The following is a 23,688-nucleotide window of genomic DNA, read 5'->3' on the forward strand; positions in this document are numbered from 1 at the left end:
CCACCTGAGAGACAGCTTATGAACAGGGAGACAGAGCCTTTGCCCAGGAGCGCTAGGTGTGTGTGCATGCATGGGAGTCTTGAGAAATAAGCCTGGAACTCAGGGCCAGACTCTAAAAAGAAATGAAAATGTTAAGAGTATGCGCTTCATCCACCAGCAGCAAAGGCTAAAGAATTTCTGAGGTGGGGAGCAGACAGTGATTAGGGTGTGTTCATGCCGGAGACCCGAGAGAGACAGGTTCGACCCCTGAGTTGGGAAGATCCCCTGGAGTAGGCAATGGCAACCCACTCCAGTATTCTTGACTGGAAAATTCCATGGACAGAGGAGCCTCCAGTCTACAGTCCATGGGGTTGCAGAGTCAGACATGGCTGACTGAGCACATATACACACACGTGTAAGAATTAGCCAGGAAAATGGGAGGAGTTCTTAAGGTGAGAACTGGGGAACAAGCTTGCTCGGGCTCTACTCTTCATAAAAAAGAAAGTGTCAGCTAAGTTATGGAGCCACATTTTCTTCCCTCCTCCACGTGTTAGTCGCTCAGTTGCGTTGGACTCTTTGTGACCCCATGGACTATAGCCCACCAGGCTGCTCTGTCCATGGGATTCTCCAGGCGAGAATACTGGAGTGGATTGCCAAGGCCTCCTCCTGGGGATCTTCCCAACCCAGGATTGAACCCCAGTCTCCTGCATTGCAGGTAGACTCTTTACCATCTGAGCCACAGAGGAAGCCTGCCCTCCTCCACTAGGGGCAAGCTATTCACAAGAAGCCCAAAGTTTCTGATGTCGCAGTTCCCAAGGCCTCTGCCCTGAACTCACACCTTGCATGGCAAAATGCAACAAAACTGCCTAATGTGCTCATCTGGAACTCCCACCTGGCACTGTGGTTGATAGGTCCCTTCCAGAACTAGCAACAGAGCTGCCAGGCACCAGCCCCTCCCAAATGAAGCGATTCTGTATTCCATGTTGCCCTTTGGATTTCTGGGTCTGGATGCCACTCACAAAGCATCTTTGGATGACAGGACTAAGCTGATTGAAGCCTTGTTCAACTTCACTTGGCTCATGAGTACGATTTGGAACTTGCCCATGGTATGAGTTTTTATTTCCTCATGGACAGTAGTAGTTGCATATTTGGGCTTTATGTACTGCCTACTTGCTGGAATATTTAAGGGATAATGGATTTTTATAGAAAACACACAATGTAATAAATTATTCTGTGATATAAAATCCCTCTTCTCGAAAAGAAAATGTGAAACCCTAATCAATTGTCAGGGTAGGGGACCTGACCTACCTACAGCAGGGCGTTGAACAATGTGGGAAAGAGTCCTTCCTCTGACCACGTGAGACTCCAGTTAGTTACCTAACATAAGTAATCTTTTTCCTTTAAATTTTCATTGGGAGTTTAAAGATAAGTCATGGGCAGTATCTATGAGAGGGGCCTTTTCTTTACAGGAAATTGACATTTGAGATTCATGGAAATAAGGAGTTTGGGCAGGGGAGCGTGCCAAGAAAATGACTGGCAGAAAACTGCAAAGTGTAGCACTTGAAAAGATAGGAAGGAGTATTAGCATCCCCAGGTATCTTCCCAGTCTTCCAAGCTGTGAGGCAACTGAGATCTGAGTGGAACGTGGTGGGTAGGGGGGCTGGGGGCTGGCAGGGAGGGGCAAAGGGGTAGATTATACTGAGCGGCACCCTGATGAGTCACACCAGAACGTGTCACCCCTGCTGCCCTGTCAGATCATGATAAGTATCAGGAATCAGAAGAGCTGTTCAAGTGCTATGCCTACAAAACACCACCCTTACTTTGCTGTAAACAGCAAATAATTATTTGTAGAAGTCGAAGTTTTTCCTTAAAAGTGAGTTTTGTTTCAGAAGCTGTCTGTGTGGTTTTGTTTAAACCCTTTTTTGAACTGGAATAGCCTCTGTCTTTATGTCTTGCAGAAAACATAAAACCCTACATCTGTTATGAAATCCGCGTGCATGCACTTGCAGGGAACCAGGGAGGGTGCAACTCCACCCGGGGTAACTCCCAGCACAAAGGTGAGTCTTGGGATCTTTCGTCCAGCTGTGCTCTAGTTTAATGGTTTGGATTTGGAGGGTGACAAAAGCCTCCTATGTTTTACTTCACAGCACCACTGAGTGGCCCCCACATTAATGCCATCTCAGAGGAAAAAGGGAGCGTTTTAATTTCATGGGATGAAATTCCAGCCCGGGAGCAAATGGGCTGCATCCTCCACTACAGGATATATTGGAAGGAACGGGACTCCAACTCCCAGCCTCAGTTTTGTGGTACGTGTGAGAGACAAAGGCAACAGGGCCTTTCCTGTTTAGATGTTGGGAAAACACAAGCGTGTGCAAGTGCTAGCACTGTACCTAGTACTTAGTAGGTGCTCAATAAATATTTGTAAAGTTAATTGAATGAAGAAAAATAAAGACATCTAAACACATACACACTCACAAAGTTACTGAATATGTGTTACATGCCAAGCAAATGGAAGAAATGAAATTAATGAATGAGGCTCTCAAGGAACTCACTTAGATGGAGACAGCATTTCAAAAAGCAATAAAGGCACTTGGATAGCATTATATAGACCCTTGAGGTTTGCAGGGAATGCGTTTGGAAAACCTTTGAATCCCCACACTCGCAAATACCATCATAGCATGTTATTTTCTCCTTAAATGGATAAAACACAATTTAAGTAACTCCTTATGACCCATAATTATGCAATAATACTAAAGCAATTAAATTCTGGCTAGAGCATTATCTCAAGTGATTTCATCACTCATTCACTGAGCAGCTCCAAATCACTTGCCAGATTTAATGTTTTAATCTTTGATTTATGCAGTTTTGTTTTATTTTTCCTGGCTTGAACCTCCCTTTCGTATTTATAGGCAGCCAGAGTTCTTTCAGGAGCATTTATCATAAAGAAGCAACCATTTTATTCCTTAGTGAGAATTATTGGGTCCAAGAAGAATGTAACAAAGCCGACCTGCCATATAGGTGCCAGAGTGCTGCCTGCAGAGTGATTTTTACTTGGTAAACTTGAGGAACTGGTCCTCTCTCTTGACCTTAGATCTGCAGTATTGCTTTTCTAAAAGTTATGACTTTTAAAGCTAATTAACTTTTTATTATATAAGTAATGCTTATATATGGTAAAACCATTCAAATACTTCAGAAAGATATAAAGTGGGAATTATTCTTTCCTCTATCGTTAGGCTGTTAGTAGTTCTTCATGTGTTCTTCCAGAAGAAAATGTAATGCATATTCTAGCATTCATTCAGGACAACCATCTGTATTCTGATCTGTACCTTACTTTGCCTCTCACTAGCAACTAAACAACAAAAAGCATCAATCCATAGTTAGATCTTTCCACATCAGTCCATATGGACTTGTCTCATTCGTCTTTTTAACAGTTCTATAGTGTTCCACTGTAAGAACAATCTGCTTAATAATCCACAATTTCTAAATGCAGCATATCACTCAACGTAACTGCTCCCCACTGTCAGGGTAAGTCAGTTCTGAAATGTACCCTTAAAGGCGCTTCATCAATTGATGTAATCCTGGGCCATTTGGAATGCTTCATGTGACATTTGCTCCCTCTTAAATGTTAATTTTTATAGAATTTAAGTTGAGATGTCTGTTTATAATTGATCAACATGGTTAGATGGTTCTAAAATCTGTTCTTGTAGATGTTGAAGAAATTGCCTACCTTACTTGCAACAAATCCCTTAGGTATTTTAAAATAAGTTTAAAAGGAAGACGGTGCAGATTTAAAACCCTATTTTGTACCAGTTTAGATAGTTTCCCTCTTAGCACTTACAGATGAATAAGACCTGTTCCCTATCTTCAGAGAGCTCACAGTCTACCCATGGAAAAGTACACAGAAGTGATGTAAATTCTTTAATCAAGGACTGACAACTACCTGTTGCATTTGGCAACCACAAGTGCAGTTTCTAGAGAGTGGTAGGAGGCGGAGGGAGAAGGAAACCAGAAAGGCTCCACAACAGCAAAAGGAGCATGGAGTTCCCAGGAGGAAGGACCCTTGTCTTAGGTGTCTTCTGGCCTGGCCCCTGACAGCACAAGCAGGGTGCCGTAAGAGCACTTCACCCGGCCTGGACAGGAGAGAGGCATAGCACTGGGGCGGGGTGTCTGCTTCCCCAGGCAGTTCCAGCCCACTGCCACTCCTCTGGAAGTGTGTTGATACTGCCATGCGCGCTGCTCTACAGGCACACACAGTCTACTTATTATTACTTGGCTGTTTTTGCCATCATGAAGACAGAAGCCATGTCACCATTGTCTCCCCCTTACTTGCAGTACAGCCAGGCATCCGGTAGGTGTTAATAAGAACAGTATTTTTTGAGTAACAAATGGGTGGATACTGCCTTGCACTCTGTTAAACCAGTGCAGATGATTAGATCAAAGCTAATTTCCAGTAACCAAGCAAATATTTTGCCTGGTTCCCTCGTGGCTGTGTGGTAAACAATCTGCCTGCCAATGCAGGAGACGTGGGTTCAATCCGTGGGTCGGGAAGATCCCCTGGAGAAGGAAATGGCAACCCATTTCAGTATTCTTGCCTGGAGAATCCCATGGACAGAGGAGCCGAGTGGGCTACATTCCACAGGGTCACAAAAGAGTCAGACAGAACTTAGTGACTAAACAACAACAACAGTTTTGCCTGGTACCACTTGCCCTTCTTACTGGTCACCTTTCAGATAATTGGCAACCATTAGCCTCTCCCTAAACTGGTGCCTTTCTAATTTAACCACCATCAGCCTAAAGTTTCAGACCCAAGGGCTGAATGGCCTCCTTTATCTCTGCCAGATTACAGCCCAGATGAGGCAGCAGAACCAGTATTTCCTGCAGGACTTCTTTCTCCCATTACTCAACTCAACCTATTTGCCAACCAGATTGCTGACACCATCACTCTCCTCCCTGCTCCTCCCACAATTTCTGTTTTTATTCTTCAGATATATACAATATATGCATGTGTGTGCGTGTGTGTGTATGTAAACATTTTTGGCCCCGAAAACTATTCAAACACCTTCCCTTGTGTTCCAATGTCTCATTTGACTCCCTGATGTTCACCCTGCATGCTTTGCTGCAGCAAGATGAGCAGAAAGTCTCTCTCAAATTATTTTTTTAGTCCCCTGCCTTGGGAATGAGATACAATTTGGTTTAATCATATAGCTGAAGTCTGTGCAAGCAATTTCATCAGGCTGAAGTAGGGTTGGGAATTTTCCACATGGTACTTTTTCTCAAAAGGATAGAAAATATAGGAATTGCTCTGATAGTCACAGCTGTTAAATGATCTGCTGAGGCCTTAGCTCCTTTGGGCAGAGTGAACGCAATAATACAGGGCTCCATCTTGCTGGTCACCCATAGTGAGCAGGGATGTGGGAGTGTCATGGGGTCTGTTATCCCTACTAGTAATAGATGGTGAACTCTTTGAGGCATACTCTGTGTCTCAGTGCCTTGTGTGAATAATAAATGTTATGACTGTTGAAATAAATTCAGCAAGCAGGGGGAATATCTAACTTGCCCTAGGATTTGTGTGTGCTCAGTCAGTCTTTGTGGCCACATGGACTGTAGCCCACAAGGGTCCTTTGTCCATGGAATTTTCCAGGCAAAAATACTGGAGTGGTTGCCATTTCCGTCTCCAGGGGATCTCCCCAACCCAGGGATCAAACGGGCATCTCCTGCATTCGCAGGCAGATTCTTTACCACTGCACCACCTGGGAAGCCCCACCCTGGGATTTGTAAGCCCATAGTGATGTTGAGGCACACAGTGCTGAGTTCTGGTTTCCACTTTGATCACCAGCACATGGACAAGTCTGCTGAGCAAGTAAGCTACACCTGTGGAAGTTCCAGCCTTAATTTTACAGTTCGCCTCAATTTTTGAGAGCTCACTCTGAAACTCACACCCAGCAGATCCCTGGAGGAGGAGACTGACTGTTTACTAAATGCTACCGACATTCATATTTCTTGGAGGAGAAAAACAGCACCAACACATTGCTCAAAAACCAAATCTCCCCTGCTGAGAACCTGCAGGGGTGCTGAAACTGTAAAGAACTGACAATCTAGGCTTAAACTACCAAAATAAATCTAAGTACTATGCTCTCATTTTTTAGATTTTAAGTCAAATTGAAGCAGATCAGAGATTAAATCCAAGTCTATTTCATTAATTGATAAATGCACAAATTTCTAAGAAATAGAATTCTTGAAAATTCTGTTGAAAACAATTTGTATATTTAATTTCCTCCCCAGGAGTTCTCAAATATACCTGATAAATGTCAGAAACATTATAATTATAGGAAATAAAAGGAGTTACTACAGCTAAATAATCTCAAAAGCAAAATAATACACATTCTTTGAAAATATTTTTATCACAGAAAAAAAAATTTAATTCTTTTGATATGCTGTGACATGGGGCCTTCATAAATGATAGTGTCTAGGGTCTTTCAAAGTATTAAGTACTAATGAATTAGGACTATTTTAAAACAGCAATGTGCTTTTCTTTTTCAAGTTAAATGAAGCATTAACAAATAAATATGAATAAAAGCCCACATTGAAGCATTTCCTTTAATGCATGCCTTTCCTCCTTTATATTTATCTTCCTTTCAGAAATTCCCTATAGGCTTTCCCCAAATTCACATCCCATAGACAGCCTGCAGCCCAGAGTGACATATGTTCTGTGGATGACAGCTCTGACAGCTGCTGGTGAAAGCCCCCAAGGAAATGAAAGAGAATTTTGTCTGCAAGGTAAGAACCACCCTTACAGCGGGCAAGTCCACTGGATTCCTCCATAGGCGTATACTCCCACTATGTGATATGAAGATTATCAGACTTTCTTTAATTCACTAATTACTTGCTTGCTGCTACATCTTTGTGTTTGCCATATCCCCTAATTAGAGTGCCCTACCATTTCATTATCTGCTTGGCTACAGTCTCTACTCAGTTTTCAAAACTCAGCAAAAATGTTGCCTCCTCCAGAAAGTCTTCCCAAATGCACATCCATATTTTCTTCATAATATGCTATGCTTGACCCCTATTCAAAACTCTGAGTCCAACAGGCAGGAACTAGTGTCTGTTTATCACTTATTATCAAGATCTGGAACACCACCCAGCACATAGTACGTGTCCTCTGATTATCTGTTCAATGAAAGATGAGCATAATCCCAACGAGGATTCATCTCTTGCCTATTGTCCAACTCTTTGCAACTCCTTGAACTGCAGCACCCCAGGCTTCCCTGTCCTTCACTATCTCCCTGAGTTTGCTCAAACTCATTTCCACTGAGCCCATGATGCTATCCAACCATCTCATCCTCTGTTGCCCTCTTCTCCTCCTGCCCTCAATCTTTCCCAGCATTGGGGTCTTTTCTTTTCCAATGAGTAGGCTCTCTGCATCAGGTGGCCGAAGTGTTGAAGCCTCGGCTTCAGCATCAGTCCTTCCAATGAATATTCAGGGTTAATTTCCTTTAGAATTGGCTGCTTTGATCTCCTTGTGGTCCAAGGGACTCTCCAGAGTCTTCTCCAACACCACAGCTCAGAACCATCAATTCTTTGGCAGCCATCTTTATGGTACAACTCTCACATCCATACATGACTGGAAAAACCATAGCTTTGACAATATGGAACTTGTCAGCAGAGTGATATCTCTGCTTTTTAATATGCTATCTAGGTTTGTCATAGCTTTTCTTCCAAGGAGCAAGCATCTTTTAATTTCATGGGTGAAGTCGCCATCCACAGTGATTTGGAGCCCAAGAAAATAGAATCTGTCACTGCCTCCACGTTTCCCCCTTCCATTTGCCATGAAGTGATGGTACTGGATGCCATGATCTTACTTTTTTAAACAACTTTTGCATGTCGGATAGTTATCATGCTCAAGGCACTGTGTTAAGCACTTTGCACAGTGTATTTTGTGTGCGGGAAACTTTGCGCAATAACCAAGTAGCTTAAACAACAGAGATTGATTTCCTCACATTTCAGGAGGCTGCAAGTCTGAGAACAAGGTGTCAGCAGAGTTGGCTTCTTTTGAGGGCTGTGAGAGAATCTGTCCCACAGCTCTCATCTCACATCTGGGGGCAATCTCTGGCTCCTGGTTCCTCTGCCTTTTCTAAAACCAGTTTGAACATCTTGAAGTTCACAGTTCATGTACTGTTGAAGCCTGACTTGGAGAATTTTGAGCATTACTTTACTAGCATATGAGATGAGTTCAGTTGTGCGGTAGTTTGCGCATTCTTTGGCATTGCCTTTCTTCGGAATATAATCAATCTGATTTTGGTGTTGACCATCTGGTGATGTCTATGTGTAGAGTCTTCTCTTGTGTTGTTGGAAGAGGGTGTTTGCTATGACCAGTGCATTTTCTTGGCAAAACTCTATTAGTCTTTGCCCTGCTTCATTCCGCATTCCGAGGCCAAATTTGCCTGTTACTCCAGGCGTTTCTTGACGTCCTACTTTTGCATTCCAGTCCCCTAGAATGAAAAGGACATCTTTTGGGGGCATTAGTTCTAAAAGGTCTTGTAGGTCTTCATAAAACCATTCAATTTCAGCTTCTTCAGTGTTACTGGTTGGGGCATAGACTTGGATTACCGTGATATTGAATGGTTTGCCTTGAAGACGAACAGAGATCATTCTGTCGTTTTTGAGATTGCATCCAAGTACTGCATTTTGGACTCTTGTTGACCATGATGGCTACTCCATTTCTTCTGAGGGATTCCTGCCCGCAGTAGTAGAAATAATGGTCATCTGAGTTAAATTCACCCATTCTAGTCCATTTTAGTTTGCTGATTCCTAGAATGTCAACGTTCACTCTTGCCATCTCTTGTTTGACCACTTCCAATTTGCCTTGATTCATGGACCTGACATTCCAGGTTCCTATGCAATATTGCTCTTTACAGCATCAGACCTTGCTTCTATCACCAGTCACATCCACAACAGGGTATTGTTTTTGCTTTGGCTCCATCCCTTCATTCTATCTGGAGTTATTTCTCCACTGATCTCCAGTAGCATATTGGGCACCTACTGACCCAGGGAGTTCCTCTTTCAGTATCCTATCATTTTGCCTTTTCATACTGTTCCTGGGGTTCTCAAGGCAAGAATACTGAAGTGGTTTGCCATTCCCTTCTCCAGTGGACCACATTCTGTCAGACCTCTCCACTATGACCCACCCGTCTTGGGTTGCCCCGCAGGCATGGCTTAGTTTCATTGAGTTAGACAAGGCTGTGGTCCTAGGGTGATTAGATTGACTAGTTTTCTGTGAGTATGGTTTCAGCATGTCTACCCTCTGATGTCCTCTTGCAACACCTACCTTCTTACTTGGGTTTCTCTTACCTTGGGCATGGGGTATCAGTTGATTATATTCTTTCCAGCCGAAGATGGAGAAGCTCTATACAGTCAACAAAAATAAGACCAGGAGCTGACTGTGGCTCAGATCATGAACTCCTTATTACCAAATTCAGACTTAAATTGAAGAAAGTAGGGAAAACCTACCATTCAGGTATGACCTAAATCAAATCTCTTATGATTATACAGTGGAAGTGAGGAATAGATTTAAGGGCATAGATCTGATAGATAGAGTGCCTGATGAACTATGGAATGAGGTTCATGACATTGTACAGTAAAACAGGGATCAAGATTATCCCCATGAAAAGAAATGCAAAAAAGCAAAATGGCTGTCTGGGGAAGCCTTACAAATAGCTGTGAAAAGAAGAGAAGCGAAAAGCAAAGGAGAAAAGGAAAGATATAAGCATCTGAATGCAGAGTTCCAAAGAATAGCAAGAAGAGATAAGAAAGCCTTCTTCAGCAATCAATGCAAAGAAATAGAGGAAAACAACAGAATGGGAAAGACTAGAGATCTCTTCAAGAAAATTAGAGATACCAAGGGAACATTTCATGCAAAGATGGGCTCGATAAAAGACAGAAATGGTATGGACCTAACAGAAGCAGAAGATATTAAGAAGAGGTGGCAAGAATACACAGAAGAACTGTACAGAAAAGATCTTCACGACCTGGATAATCACGATGGTATGATCACTCGTCTAGAGCCAGACAACCTATGCGAAGTCAAGTGGGCCTTAGAAAGCATCACTACGAACAAAGCTAGTGAAGGTGATGGCATTCCAGTTGAGCTATTTCAAATCCTGAAAGGTGATGCTGTGAAAGTGCTGCACTCAATATGCCAGCAAATTTGGAAAACTCAGCAGTGGCCACAGGACTGGAAAAGCTGAGTTTTCATTCCAATCCCAAAGAAAGGCAATGCCAAAGAATGCTCAAACTACTGCACAATTGCACTCATCTCACATGCTAATAAAGTAATGCTCAAAATTCTCCAAGCCAGGCTTCAGCAATATGTAAACCGTGAACTTCCAGATGTTCAAGCTGGTTTTAGAAAAGGCAGAGGAACCAGAGATCAAATTGCCACCATCTGCTGGAAAAAGCAAGAGAGTTCCAGAAAAACATCTATTTCTGCTTTATTAACTATGCCAAAGCCTTTGACTGTGTGGATCACAATAAACTGTGGAAAATCCTGAGAGAGATGGGCATGCCAGACCACCTGACCTGCCTCTTGAGAAATCTGTATGCAGGCCAGGAAGCAACAGTTACAACTGAACATGGAACAACAGACTGGTTCCAAATAGGGAAAGGAGTCAAGGCTGCATATTGTCACCCTGCTTATTTAACTTCTATGCAGAGTACATCATGAGAAACGCTGGACTGGAAGAAACACAAGCTGGAATCAAGATTGCAGGAGAAATATCAATAACCTCAGATATGCAGATGACACCTCCCTTATGGCAGAAAGTGAAGAGGAACTAAAAAGCCTCTTGATGAAAGTGAAAGAGGAGAGTGAAAAAACTGGCTTAAAACTCAACATTCAGAAAATGAAGATCATGGCATCCAGTCACTTCATGGGAAATAGATGGGGAAACAGTGGAAACAGTGTCAGACTTTATTTTGGAGGGCTCCAAAATCACTGCAGATGGTGATTGCAGCCATGAAATTAAAAGACGCTTACTCCTTGGAAGAAAAGTTATGACCAACCCAGATAGCATATTCAAAAGCAGAGACATTACTTTGCCAACTAAGGTCCGTCTAGTCAAGGCTATGGTTTTTCCAGTAGTCATGTATGGATGTGAGAGTTGGACTGTGAAGAAGGCTGAGCACCGAAGAATTATGCTTTTGAACTGTGGTGTTGGAGAAGACTCATGAGAGTCCCTTGGTCTGCAAGGAGATCCAACCAGTCCATCTGAAGGAAATCAGTCCTGAATATTCATTGGAAAGACTGATGCTGAAGCTAAAACTCCAGTACTTTGGCCATCTGATGCGAAGAACTGACTCATCTGAAAAGACCCTGATGCTGGGAAAGCTTGAGGGTAGGAGGAGAAGGGGACGACAGAGGATGAGATGGTTGGATGGCATCACCAACTCAATGGACATGAGTCTGAGTGAACTCTGGGAGTTGGTGATGGACAGGGATGCCTGGTGAGCTGCAGTCTACAGAGTCACAAAGAGCTGGACACAACTGAGCAACTGAACTGAATTGAACTGAACTACTCCAGTCCGACCTTATCTTAACTAATAGCCTTTGCAATGACCCTATTTCCAAATAAGGTCACTTTTTGAGGAATTGGAAGTTAAAACTTCTACATACGAATTTCAGGGTGGGAGGACACGATCCAGCCCCTGCGACACACACCTTCACTCATTTGACCCTGACTGCAGCTGTTTCACATGCCTCCACCAGGCGCAGTACCAGGCACTCCACAGGAAATGAATGCAGGAGTGAGGGGTTAGGGTGTCGTTTTATAGGTACGAGGTGCACAATGATGACCCAGGGTCATAGAGGTGGCAAGTGTGAGAACTACAAATCAGACTCAGATTTGAGTTTAAGTTAAACTTGAATATGTGAAGAAGTGGCCCAGCTAACATGGGTTTCTCTCCTACCAGCTAAGTTACACTGTTCTCTCTGGCAGTGCCTTTTACATCTGCTCCAAGCATAAAACAAGCTATTCTTGTTTGTGACAAGGACTACCTAGTTAATCATTCAGGACCCTATGCTAGATACTTTTCCACTGGGAAAACTGACAACTCATCTCCCAGCACTCTCATGAAAGTAAACTTGTGAGCAGTTAATTGGATTAAGGGCTCAGCATCTTTGTGCTCCTGGTACTCCAGACCTGTCCCATCTGCCCAGAAAGCAAAGCAAATGCTAAAGAAATGTAAGACCGTGCCAGTTGTGTGGGGTGGTAACAAGGCTGCCAGCGTTAATTCCCCTATTCAGCCCTAGGAACAACCCTTCTCATAGGAGTAGCAGGCCTCTAGCCTCTATTGCCCCCTGTGCACCCTCCTCACCCCCAACCTGTTCTTCACTCTCTCAAAAGAAGAGTCTTTCTACAAGATCCCTGTTGCTGAATTCTACCTCCTGTTGCAACCCATCCATGGTTCCCAAGGGCTTTCAAGCGAGAATTCAAACTGCTTTGTTACCAGTCCCTGCGTGACCTGGTCCCGTTCACCTGTCGAGCTCCATCCTCTGCCATGCACTCATCATTTGTACTAGAAAGCAAGACCAGACCATCTGTGGCCGCTGAAGCACTCTCTGCTTCCTCCTTCCATGCCCAGTCTGCCAGTCTGTCTGCACTTCCCCAGCTTGTCCGCACAGCGGACTTCTAGCCATCCAGCTCTAAACTTCTGACATCCTGCCCTTGGGGAAACCTTCCTGCGCTGGTCATGAAACCGCTTCACATGTTGTTTTCTGCAACAGTGCCTCGTATATGCTGTTTTTACACGCATCCCATGGCATCATGGTTTACTGTTCACATGTTTATACATCCGTCATCTGGACTATCTTCATGACTTCTTAAGACAGCAAAGCCCGTGTCCTATTCCTCTGTGGATTCCAGCATTTAACCTGTCCTGTTACTTGGTTTACACTCAATAAATGTTGGGTGAATTAATGGAAAATCCCAATACATAGTGAAATGTTGCTTATAGGAAGGAATCAGAACAATTTCAAAGACCCAAGTTAGAGGGCTTATTCAATGGCTTGGTAAAATTAATAGCTACCATTTCTTGAGGGCTTCTGTGTTCAGATACGTGGCTATGTGCTTTAAATACACCACCTCTAATGTCCACAGCAACCTGCAAGGTAGATGTTATCATTCACCATTTATAGGTCAATTATCTGAGGTCCACACATCAGCCAGTGGCAGAGCCAGGACTAGACTCCAGGGCTCCCAGGTCACAGCCAGGGCTTTGTATACCACACTCCCTTTCCTTCTGCCCCTAGCAGAGGAGGGAGCCCTTGCAGGATTGGAGCTCCTCTGTTCAAACCATAGAATTGGCCCTTTTGTGCCCTTTCTCCCTAACTGAATGGGCAAAAGTGAGTCAGCCTTGTTCCTGAGTCCAGCTACGCAGGAACTGTAAAGCCCAGGGAGTTCACACAACTGTCAGTATTTATTTACTTATTTACTTAGCTATGCTGGGTCCTAATTGCAGCATGCAAGATCTTTAGTTGTGGCATGTGAACTCTTAGTTGCAGTATGTGGGGTCTAGTACCCTGACCAGTGATCGAACCCAGGCCCCCTGCATTGGAAGCACAGTCTCCAAGCCACTGGACCACTGGGGGGATCCCACAGTCAGTATTTAGAAATGTTCATTGAGGACATTTCTAAACTCATTCTAAACTCAGTCACAGGGTTTGCTCACTTTTTGCTGCTGCTGCTGCCAAGTTGTTTTAGTCGTGTCTGACTCTATGCGACCCCATAGACAGCAGCCCACCAGGCTTCCCCGTCCCTGGGATTCTCCAGGCAAGAACACTGGAGTGGGTTGCCATTTCCTTCTCCAGTGCGTGAAAGTGAAGTCATTCAGTCGTGTCCGACTCTTAGCGACCCCATGGACTGCAGCCCACCAGGCTCCTCCATCCATGGGATTTTCCAGGCAAGAGTGCTGGAGTCGGGTGCCATTGCCTTCTCCACTTTTTGCTGCAGGTAAAGCCAATTGGAGCACATTTGTGGCACCAAGCATCTTCATGGCTGTCATCATGGTGGGCATTCTCTCAATGCGTTGCTTCCGACAAAAGTAAGTTCGTTACACCTGCCAACTTTGGTAAAAGCTGTTTGTTTGTTTTTTTCATATAATAGCTGTTGCTGCTGTGGGTCAAAAAGATGGTTTTCTCATACATTGCTGGTATCAGACTAAGTATATTCAGCTTTTTAGAGTGACAGTATGTGTTTAACTTTTTATAATATTAAACCTTTCCCCTAACAATTTCTAACTAGAAATTTATTCTATCATAGGTATATACAGGTATTTTGTGGCAAATATGTTCACTGAAGTATTATTCACAAAAGGAGAACAATTTTAAGCAAACTAAATGCCTGACAACATGGAATTGTATAAATAAATCACAATATATTTTATGCCATATAGCATACTATGCATTCATTACAGATATAGAAGAAAAGTAAATCATATGAATATTTGCTATATGGCATTTTAAAAAGCAGGTTGTAAAACAAAATGTACTACCATTTTTAAAAAAAAAATAGTGCATAGACACATGCACACAGACATGTAAGATGTACTAGTGAGCATTAAATTTGGTTGTATATAACTTAGAAAGCCAAAATAATAGGACAGATGAGCTAAGCTTCTCACTCAGGTAAAGGAAGTCAACTCAGGTACCGACTGGTGTAGGAGCTCCCTGGTCATCAGGGACCTAGGCTCCTTTTTCTGCTGCACTGTCCAGACACTGGCTTCTCTCCTCATGGCCCTCATGAGACCCTCATGAAGTTCACCTCATGGCCCAATGGCTGCAGGAACTGTGGCCATCAGGCCTGCATTCTACAACTCTAGGGAGAAGGGAAGCACCCGTACCTACCTATTCAGGAGGCTTCATGTGAAGAAGTCACATGTGACACGTTTTTGACATCTCATTGGCCAGAACTTGATGAGGCAAGAGATGCTTAAAACTGTGACCTTTTAGCTGGGCTCCTTGTTGTCCCAGTAAATCAGGGTCCCCTTCCAAGAAAGAGGGGAAAACGTGCACTGGATGGCAGTTAATATACTCCTTCCCAAGGATATACAGAAAATATTAATGGTTATAACAGGGGGATAGAATCATAGGTGATCTTGGTTTTGTTTAACTATAGTTTCTAAAATTTCTTTAAACATGTACCATTTGGTATGAGTAATTTTTTTAATGAATTAGTTATTCAATAGTTTTCTTCAGATGTTGTGTAAAGTAGAAGAGATCAAAGTAAAAACCACAGTAGAAAAGTCATCTTCTACTGGCCATTGAACTTGTTTGAAAGGCTTTCCATTTATTAAAGCTCTCTCATATGTGATACATATTTCAAAGCAGAGCTCTTTTTAGGTAGACTTTGAAAAAGTTGAACTCAAAGAGTCAACTAGAATCCCATGCATCCTCCTGAGGGAAATAGTATCAGTTAGGGTAGAGGCATCTGCTGTTAAAAAAAAAAAGAAAAGAAAGAAAGAACCTCCAAATATAGTGGCTTTAATAAAATAGCTTATTTTTCTCCCATATAATTTTAAGGTGTGTCATCCCGATTGGTCATCAGCTCTGCTCCACACAGCCATTTAGGGACCCAGTTGTCTTCCATTTTATTGGCCCACAATCCTTTGGGTACTTTCCTCATCTGCATGATCTATACTAGGTCACAGGAACCTTTGCTCACATTTCTTCGGGAAAAAAAAAAAACCTAGTCACATGGCCTCATCTCGTTTCAAAGGGCTAAATACATCACAGCAGCTCACTAGTCTTATTGAACAAAGTTTATTAAAGCCACATCTTTAAAACTGCTTCATATTGCTCTTGAGTTTTTTTTAAAAAAGGCAAAATAGTTAAGTCATGTGCATGTGAGAAACATTTTTTGGATTTTTCTTCCACATCATAAACTCATCTTAAAGTATCTTCAAAAACCCAGAGATGTGGAAAGAAATAAAAGACCCTCTGATCACCAAATACAACTACTTCTGGATATTTCCATATGGTATGTTTTTTCTTGGCTTTTTTTTTTAAGCTTGGTTATGTCCAAGCTGTTTATGCCACTTGTATCCTGTTTTAGTCTTTATTTACTTTTAGCAAAACAGTTTATTTGCCATTACAAGCTCTTTATAAACATTCTAATTTACTAAATAGTAATCTCCCCAAGGGTATTGACCATGTCCTCTTATTTGCTGTTTTATCCACGCAGCATGTGGCACTGTGCTGGTCATACATTAGGGATTCAGTCAGTGTCTGTTGAATGAGCACTTGGCTGCTCAGTGATAGCTAAACATCATACTGAGGGAAAGTTCCATAGTTTATTTAGCAAACCCTAAGTGGTTTGGCACAAGTGTTATCATCTGTCCAGACTTCATAGAAAACTAGTCCAGCCTTAGGTGAGGCAACATCTTTCTCCTGCAGTATTTACATTTTATTCATTTGCTTAATCCTGCACTGAAATCACTTCACTAAGAACCTGTGTGAAAAGCTGACTCATTGGAAAAGACTCTGATGCTAGGAGGGATTGGGGGCAGGAGGAGAAGGGGACGACAGAGGATGAGATGGCTGGATGGCATCACGGACTCGATGGACATGAGTCTGAGTGAACTCCGGGAGTTGGTGATGGACAGGGAGGCCTGGTGTGCTGCGATTCATGGGGTCGCAAAGAGTCAGACACGACTGAGCGACTGAACTGAACTGAAGAACCTGTGTTCCATGCCACTGTGTGCGCCCTTAACCAGATGTCATGCTGTCTTTACCTGCAGGGTATTTGTTCTCCTTTTGGCCCTCAGACCTCAGTGGTGTAGCAAAGAAATTCCAGATCCAGCAAATAGCACTTGGGCCAAGAAATATCCTATCGTGGAGGTAAGCTGTAAAGCCGTGCTGGCCAGTCGATGGGGTTCTAAGTCTCCCCTTGTAGTTACAGGGAAACCTAGGTGCTTAGATCCTGTGAGTAAGCTGTTTATCATACCAGGTTACCGTCTGAGTTATCACCCCCATGCATAGTAATTTTCTGAAGCTTATGCGTGCCTGCTCACTCAGTCATGTCCAACTTTCTGCAACTCCATGGGCTGCAGCCTGCCAGGCTCCTCTGTCCATAGGATTTTCTAGGCAGGAATGTTGGAAATTTCCTACTCTGGGGAATCTTTCCAACCCAGGGATCGAACCACATCTCTTGCATTGTCAGGTGGATTCTTTTATCATTGAGCCACCTGGGAAGCCCCTGAAGCTTATGACCAAGACTGAAAACCCAAAGCTTTCCATTCCTATCTATGCATTATGTTCCCCTCCTCACCTCAGCTTACTTCAAAAAAAGATTTAAAAAGCAAGTGTATTTGGTGAGCATTGGCTCATCCAAATTCAAAAGCACTGAAGCTTTTACTGTGATGCTCCCAGTCCTTTGTGAGCTCAGAACAGATAAATAGAGCCCAGACTATTTTGGTTTTGGCAGAAAGCCAGTAAGTCATTCCATTGTGCAAGGAAAAGGTTTTAAGGCAGGAGAGGTTGCTCAGCTAGCACAGGAGAGTGCTGGGAGGAGAGGACACGCAGGGACCTGCTGCCACAGTCCCAGGAGGGGAAAGCAGCTCACAGCGGGCAAGAGGTCTCTGGCCAAGGACCTTGAAGTTGAAGGCATCCGAATGCAGAGCCAGAATATGCACTGAAGGGGAATAAAGGGGGACGGGGGGCCCATGTTCTTCCCATCAGCTGGGGCCTTAGCAGCCCCCCACTTGCATGTCTTAGAGCCCGGTTCCTCCAAGACTTTTCCTCTTCAGTCACCCATGTATTCTCTCATCCACACCCTTCCTCAGGCCAAAAGACAGTGGTACCAGCTGCTCCTCAGGGAAAGAGCTGGTCCCAGCTATGTCTGCGTCAGTAGGAATTTAAGTCACCACAGTTTAATTCCTTTGAAATAAGGCCACCTCTGACACTTACTATGTCAGTGATCCTTGAGGAGCTTGTCTGATGACATGAGCCCTAGTTTCATCCTCCATAAAATAGGAGTTGACGATACCTCTCATATATATTGTTGTGAAGACTAAATCAGATGCTATGTAAGGCACATGTATCATACAAGGCAAAGATCATTCATTTTCTTCCCAGGAAGATTTATTCTTGAAGTCTTCTTTCTCTGTTGAGGAGTTTTGTCCCTGTTAAGTTACAGTAGCAAGAACAGTATAATAGTAACAATATATGTATGTATGCATGTATATGATATATATTTGAGTATTTGATATATAATTATATATTATATTATGATATATAACATATCACACAATGTTTATGTATAAAATATAATGTACATTCTCTATGCCAGGCACTGTGAAAAAATTTTCATGTATTAACATCTAACCTGTACAACAGCTTTATGAGGTTATAATGTGATCGTCCCCATTTCTCAAATAAGGAAGCTGAGGCACAGAGGATTCAGTAACTTGTCCAGTGTTAGTTGACTAGTAGGTGGATCCTGGGTTCACATATAAGTAGGATGTGCTGTCTGCCATTATACTTTTAAATGTTCTAAAAGGTCTTCAGCACAGGGTGAGGGAGGTGTTTCCAGCGGTCAGTGCCTCTGAGCTGAAAAGACTAACTCAAGAGGTGTTCCCACACTGGACCCTCACTTGGAGGCAATATTGTAATGACCTATGGGAATGTACTCAATAAGGATGCCACTGCTAGTGTTAGAGGGGATTCAGGTGCCAGGAGTTGAATAAGCTGAGCTCTAAGGCCTCTCTCTTCCAATGCTGAGATGCCATAGTCCCATGTCCTGAAAGCCTGAAATAGCACAGTGGGGAGCAGCTCCGGGTCAGTCACAGACACCTGGCTCCCACGCTGGTGGCTTTGGTGGCATGGTCTCTATTTGCCACTGCCTGGGTATGAGGGGACACAGAGGCATACAGAGCCACTGAAGAGCCCATCAAAAGCTTAGAAGAGGTGCTGAGATAAACAAAGGGTTAGAGAAAGTAACACAGGGAAACAATAACAGAAATTGCCACACACATGCCCGAAGTTCTACAGTATGAGTATTTTCATTGCAGCGTTATAAATAGAAGCCAAACATTACATAATGTAACCTGCCACCAGGGGGCCAGTTTAAACATTTGGGTATATCTGTACAGTAAGAGGTTATGAAACTACTAAAAACAAAACTGAGATCTATATCTATCTAAATCTCTAGTATAAAGGTGAAAAAAAGCAGTTTGTAGTAATTGTCTAAAGTGGATTCTCATTTGTATAAAAGGAAGGTGATTATACACACACACACACACACACACACACACACACACACACTCTCTCTCTCTCTCTCCAACATGTGCACAGGATATTTCTGGAAGCCTAAATATGAAACTGGTAATGGTGGTTGTCTTTGGGGAGGCAGTTGAAGGCATGAAGGCCACTTAATTTTTATTACAAATTCTCTTTGAACAGAAAAAAAAAAAATTTACAAGACTATGTCCCTATATTTCTTTTGCAAAAAAAAAAAAAAACAATAAATTAGAAAATTAAAAAAAAAAAATTAAACATGCCATCGCCTTGTGGCAGCCTCAGAACCCCACGTCACTAGACCCTTGCAAGGGGTAGACTATTTTTAAAGGGCCAAACTGCTCTTTTGGTGACAGGCTGGGGCAGACATCAGAAACAATAGTCTTTCACCTCCAACAAAATGTGCTTTGAGTTCCCAGACTTTACATTCCCCTGAAAGTGAAAGTATCAGTTGCTTAGTCATGTGTGACCCTTTGCAACCCCATGGGCTGTAGCCTGTCCATGTGATTCTCCAGGCAAGAATACTAGAATGGATTGCCATTCCCTTCTCCAGGGAATCTTCCCCACCCAGGGATTGAACCCAGGTTTCCTGCATCGCAGGCAGATTCTTTACCGTCTGAGCCACCTACCATTTCTTAAAATGTGGCCAAAAAGACATGGTCTTTAAACTCGAGAGGAAAAGGCCCAAGCATAAAGGGAATACTGGGATGTTATCCATTTTGAGCTTGTAAAAGCTTAAAATAGTTCCTATGATATACCTGAGTTATTACTGGTCCAAGAGGCCTTGCCCCATGATCTTGTCAGCCAGGGGGCCTGCTTTGTAAAAGTTCTGAGGTACACCCTCTGTTGGTACTACCAGAACTGTCAAAAGGCAGAGCCTTGCCTTATGAATACAAGGTGATCCTCACTCTCTGTGATCCCTCCCTAGTGGTGGTTACAGTGTTTTGGCAGCTGCCAGCCATGTTTCAAGCCAGACCAATGTGCCAGGGCCAGATTGCTTAGCAATAGGAAAAGAGCAGGCTCTGAAAAGAAAAGTACACACCTACCCTATGGCTGCTCGGGGCCCTTTGTAGAAGTCTGCCCTGAGATGGCATTGTTATTCACTTTGGGGACACTTGCCATGCTTGAGGCAAGGGAGAGGACCTCAGTGCCCAGTATAGATCATACCATTCTCGCACAGCTTGGCATCTTACAGGTAAGTGATTCAAAGGCCAGAGAGGTGTATTGCGTTTTCCCAAGCTGTAGATTCTCAGAGCTGGGATTAGTCCTCAGGGTTTGCCCTAGACAAAGGCTAGTTTTATTATCTTCCTCCTATAAAATCTGGTCCCTGCTTGCAGCTGACAAACATGTTTTGGGGAGGGGGCGGGGTTTGCCTTTTTTTTTTTTTTTTTTAAGTAACAGTATAAAGCATCTTGTGCCAAGAATCTAACAGCTGGCTTCTTTGCTGTTGTAGGAATCCAGTGTGGGGAACAGTCACTAGGGGCTTCCTGAAAGTGGGCTTTGGAACTCTTCTTCAGAAAAATCAAGCAGGCAGCATAAAAGAAAGTTTCAAGTATGGGGAGAGCCCAATAATGCCTATAAAAAGAAAGGTCAATAGAGTACTTAAACTTGGACTCAGGAATCAGTAGTATGCTTGGAAAGGAGATGTAACCAACCAGATGTTGAGAAAGACAGAGCAAGAAGAGTAACAGACAAAATTAGCTATAGTGAGGAAAGGATGAAAACTTCTTCCCAATAAGTTATTCTAGAGGAGTCTTAAGAGCAGAACTGACAAGGATATTACCCTGCCAAAAACCTTTCAGCAGTTGTATCAAAGCCCAAACTCTTAAGTATCCCTTAAAAGTCCCTTCATCATGTGACCTCCTTCTCTTTCTAAAGCCTTAGTGTGCCTGTCCCAAGAAAGAACTAGCAGCTTCCAGAGCAGACCAATCCTCCTTGCCCCACCAGCTCCTTACCTAGGAAAAACTATACACCTCTCAGGATTCAGCTCTAGTATCATCCTTTTAAAGTCTTCCATGCCTCCTCCCCAGACAGCTGCAAGCTCAGCCTTTCCTCTGCACCCACTGTGCCTTCTATGCTAGAGGAAAAGCAGCTGGTGCAGTTTGACTCACCAGAAACAGCCTAGCTGACGGTTGAGTGGGATAGTGACTCACTCACTGCTAGGGGCTGAGAGGAGTCCACGGCTCGCCAACAATGTTAACTGCCTCTCTTACCTCCCAAAGTTAAGGGCCCACAGTTTTCTGCCTCGAGCTGAGTAGGTAGTGCAGGCTGCGAGGCCTTTTGGAACCCTGAACAAGTTGGTTGTCAAGGCTACTTACTCATCATACCCATATGAGCCTCTTCTTTCCCTTTCTCAGGAAAAGACACAGCTGGCCTTGGATAGGCTCCTGACAGACTGGGCCACTCCTGAAGAACCTGAGCCCCTGGTTATCAACGAAGTCCTTTGTCGAGTGACACCAGTCTTCAGACCTCCCCATCACCCCAGCTGGTCAGAAAAGGGACAAGGAGTCCAAGGTCACTATACCTCTGAGGAAGACACAGAGTACAGTGCCTCAAGCCCACCACCTCCAAGGGCTCTCACAGCAGAGACAGGACAAGGCGTGGACCTATACAAGGTTCTAGGGAGCAAGGGCCCTGACTCAAAGCCGGGAAACCCAGCCAGCCCCTTGACCATCCTCCCAGTGGACTACCTTCCTACCCATGAGGGCTACTTACCCTCCAACATGAATTATCTCCCTTCACATGAGGCTCCCATAACTGATCCTCTGGAAGAACTGCCTCAGCACATCTCTCTTTCCATTTTCCCCTCAAGTTCCCTTCGCCCACTTACCTTCTCCTGTGGTGAGAAGTTGACTCTGGACCAGTTAAAGATGGGGTGTGGCTCCCTCATGCTCTGAGTGGCGAAGCTTGAAGTTTGGAAAGCTGATGTACCTCCAACCGGCAAGGCATGTCCTGTCTACCCAGACACCTGCTCCAGTGGTCATTACCTCTGGGTGCTTCCGTCAGATCTGGGTGCAGCTAGAGGGCAGGTAAGCCAGCTCAGGGTGAATCTCAGGAACTGAGAGTTGGCTGTAATCAAATGCAGATACCTCATCTTGCCTTCTGCAGAGCCTTAAGATTACATCCACTGCTGTGTGGACCTAGAAATTCCAATCTGGGTTCTTGCAACTTTCTTGTCTATGTTGTCCAGAAAGGAGAAAGACAATAGTAGAAACCAAAACTCTTACTAGCAATGGCAAACAGTGCAGAGGACCATTCATTCAACAACCATTTATACTTGACCTTGAATAATACGTGTTTGAGCTGTATGGGTCCACCTATATGCATATTTTTTTAAATAATAAATTCTACAGTACTACATGATCCATTGTTGGGTGCTGAGCCACAGATACAGAAGGCCAACTAAAAGTTATATGCAGATTTTCAACTGCAGAGGGGAGTTCATGCCCCTAATCACCACACTGTTTAAGGGTCAACTGTATATAGAGTTGCTACTATAGACCACATCTGTTTAGATCAGTATATCCCATCGCCCTGAGATACAAATGTTCTGGTAGGTCATGTTTAACTCTTCATCCATGCCTCCTGCCATTCCAGACTAACATAGTTAGTTCTCCCAGGATTTATTTGAAAAGCTTAAGCTTCTTCCTTACACATCTATTCTACTCTGTTTAACTGCTGTGTAGCACCCCCACTGCATGGTTCCTTGCATCTCCGCAGCTTCAGCACTAGCTTGTCTGCACCCAGGCTGTGGAGCCCCTTGTTTGACTCTGCAATAGGTCATGACAGACAAAGCTGCCAGCTCAGAAGCAGTCCAAACTGTCACCTCTTGAGAGTAAGAGCCAACTTGTTTCTTGCAATACCTGCTGTTCCTGTATTTGCTTTCTTTTGATTATTAATAGCCATTTTAGCCATTCTTCCCCTCCCGCTTCAACACACAGGTTCCAGTCTCCTTTTTAACCACCCAAACCTTTTCCCTTGGAGAAGGAAATGGCAACTCACTCCAGTATTCTTGCCTGGAGAATCCCATGGACCGAGGAGCCTGGTGGGCTACAGTCCCTGGGGTCACAAAGAGTCAGACATGATTTAGCAACAAAACCACCACCACTTCCTTTTCCCTTCCCTTAAAGCCCCAGGTGGTACTGCAGTCCTCAATTGTTTTCTTAAACATCTCCTTCTCAGGATGCAGAAGCCTCCTCAGCACTCCCCTTGTACAATGCACTTTTTCTCTACTGGACTGTAAGTAACCTGAAGGCAGGTATCACAGCAATCTGATTCTCCAGCACCGTGCCTGCTGGAGAATCAGACTGATAGAGTAGGTTATCAATACAAAGTAAGACATGTCTCCTGCCACCGCCTCCACCTTGTTCTTCTGTTCTAGAAGGCAGTCCAGCTATGCCTGCTTCTTTATTGAGACAATTGCA

At 43.6% G+C, this 23,688-nt stretch overlaps 1 protein-coding gene across 2 annotated transcripts in view; it reads left to right on the plus strand.

Moving 5' to 3' along the window:
* IL12RB2 (interleukin 12 receptor subunit beta 2) overlaps positions 1–23,259 on the plus strand; it is a 72,239-nt gene extending 48,980 nt beyond the window's left edge. Inside the window, exons 10-15 of one of the 2 annotated variants that reach the window (XM_018045355.1) lie at positions 1,938–2,036; positions 2,127–2,285; positions 6,619–6,756; positions 13,983–14,073; positions 16,768–16,867; positions 21,622–23,259. In XM_018045355.1, coding sequence (XP_017900844.1) covers positions 1,938–2,036; positions 2,127–2,285; positions 6,619–6,756; positions 13,983–14,073; positions 16,768–16,867; positions 21,622–22,161 — 1,127 coding nt within the window. In that variant the 3' untranslated portion in view covers positions 22,162–23,259. The remainder of the gene's footprint in view (positions 1–1,937; positions 2,037–2,126; positions 2,286–6,618; positions 6,757–13,982; positions 14,074–16,767; positions 16,868–21,621) is intronic. The other variant, XM_018045361.1, reaches the window with a different exon arrangement.

Source organism: Capra hircus, chromosome 3 (assembly GCF_001704415.2).
Source record: "Capra hircus breed San Clemente chromosome 3, ASM170441v1, whole genome shotgun sequence".
NCBI classification, from domain to species: Eukaryota; Metazoa; Chordata; class Mammalia; order Artiodactyla; family Bovidae; genus Capra; species Capra hircus.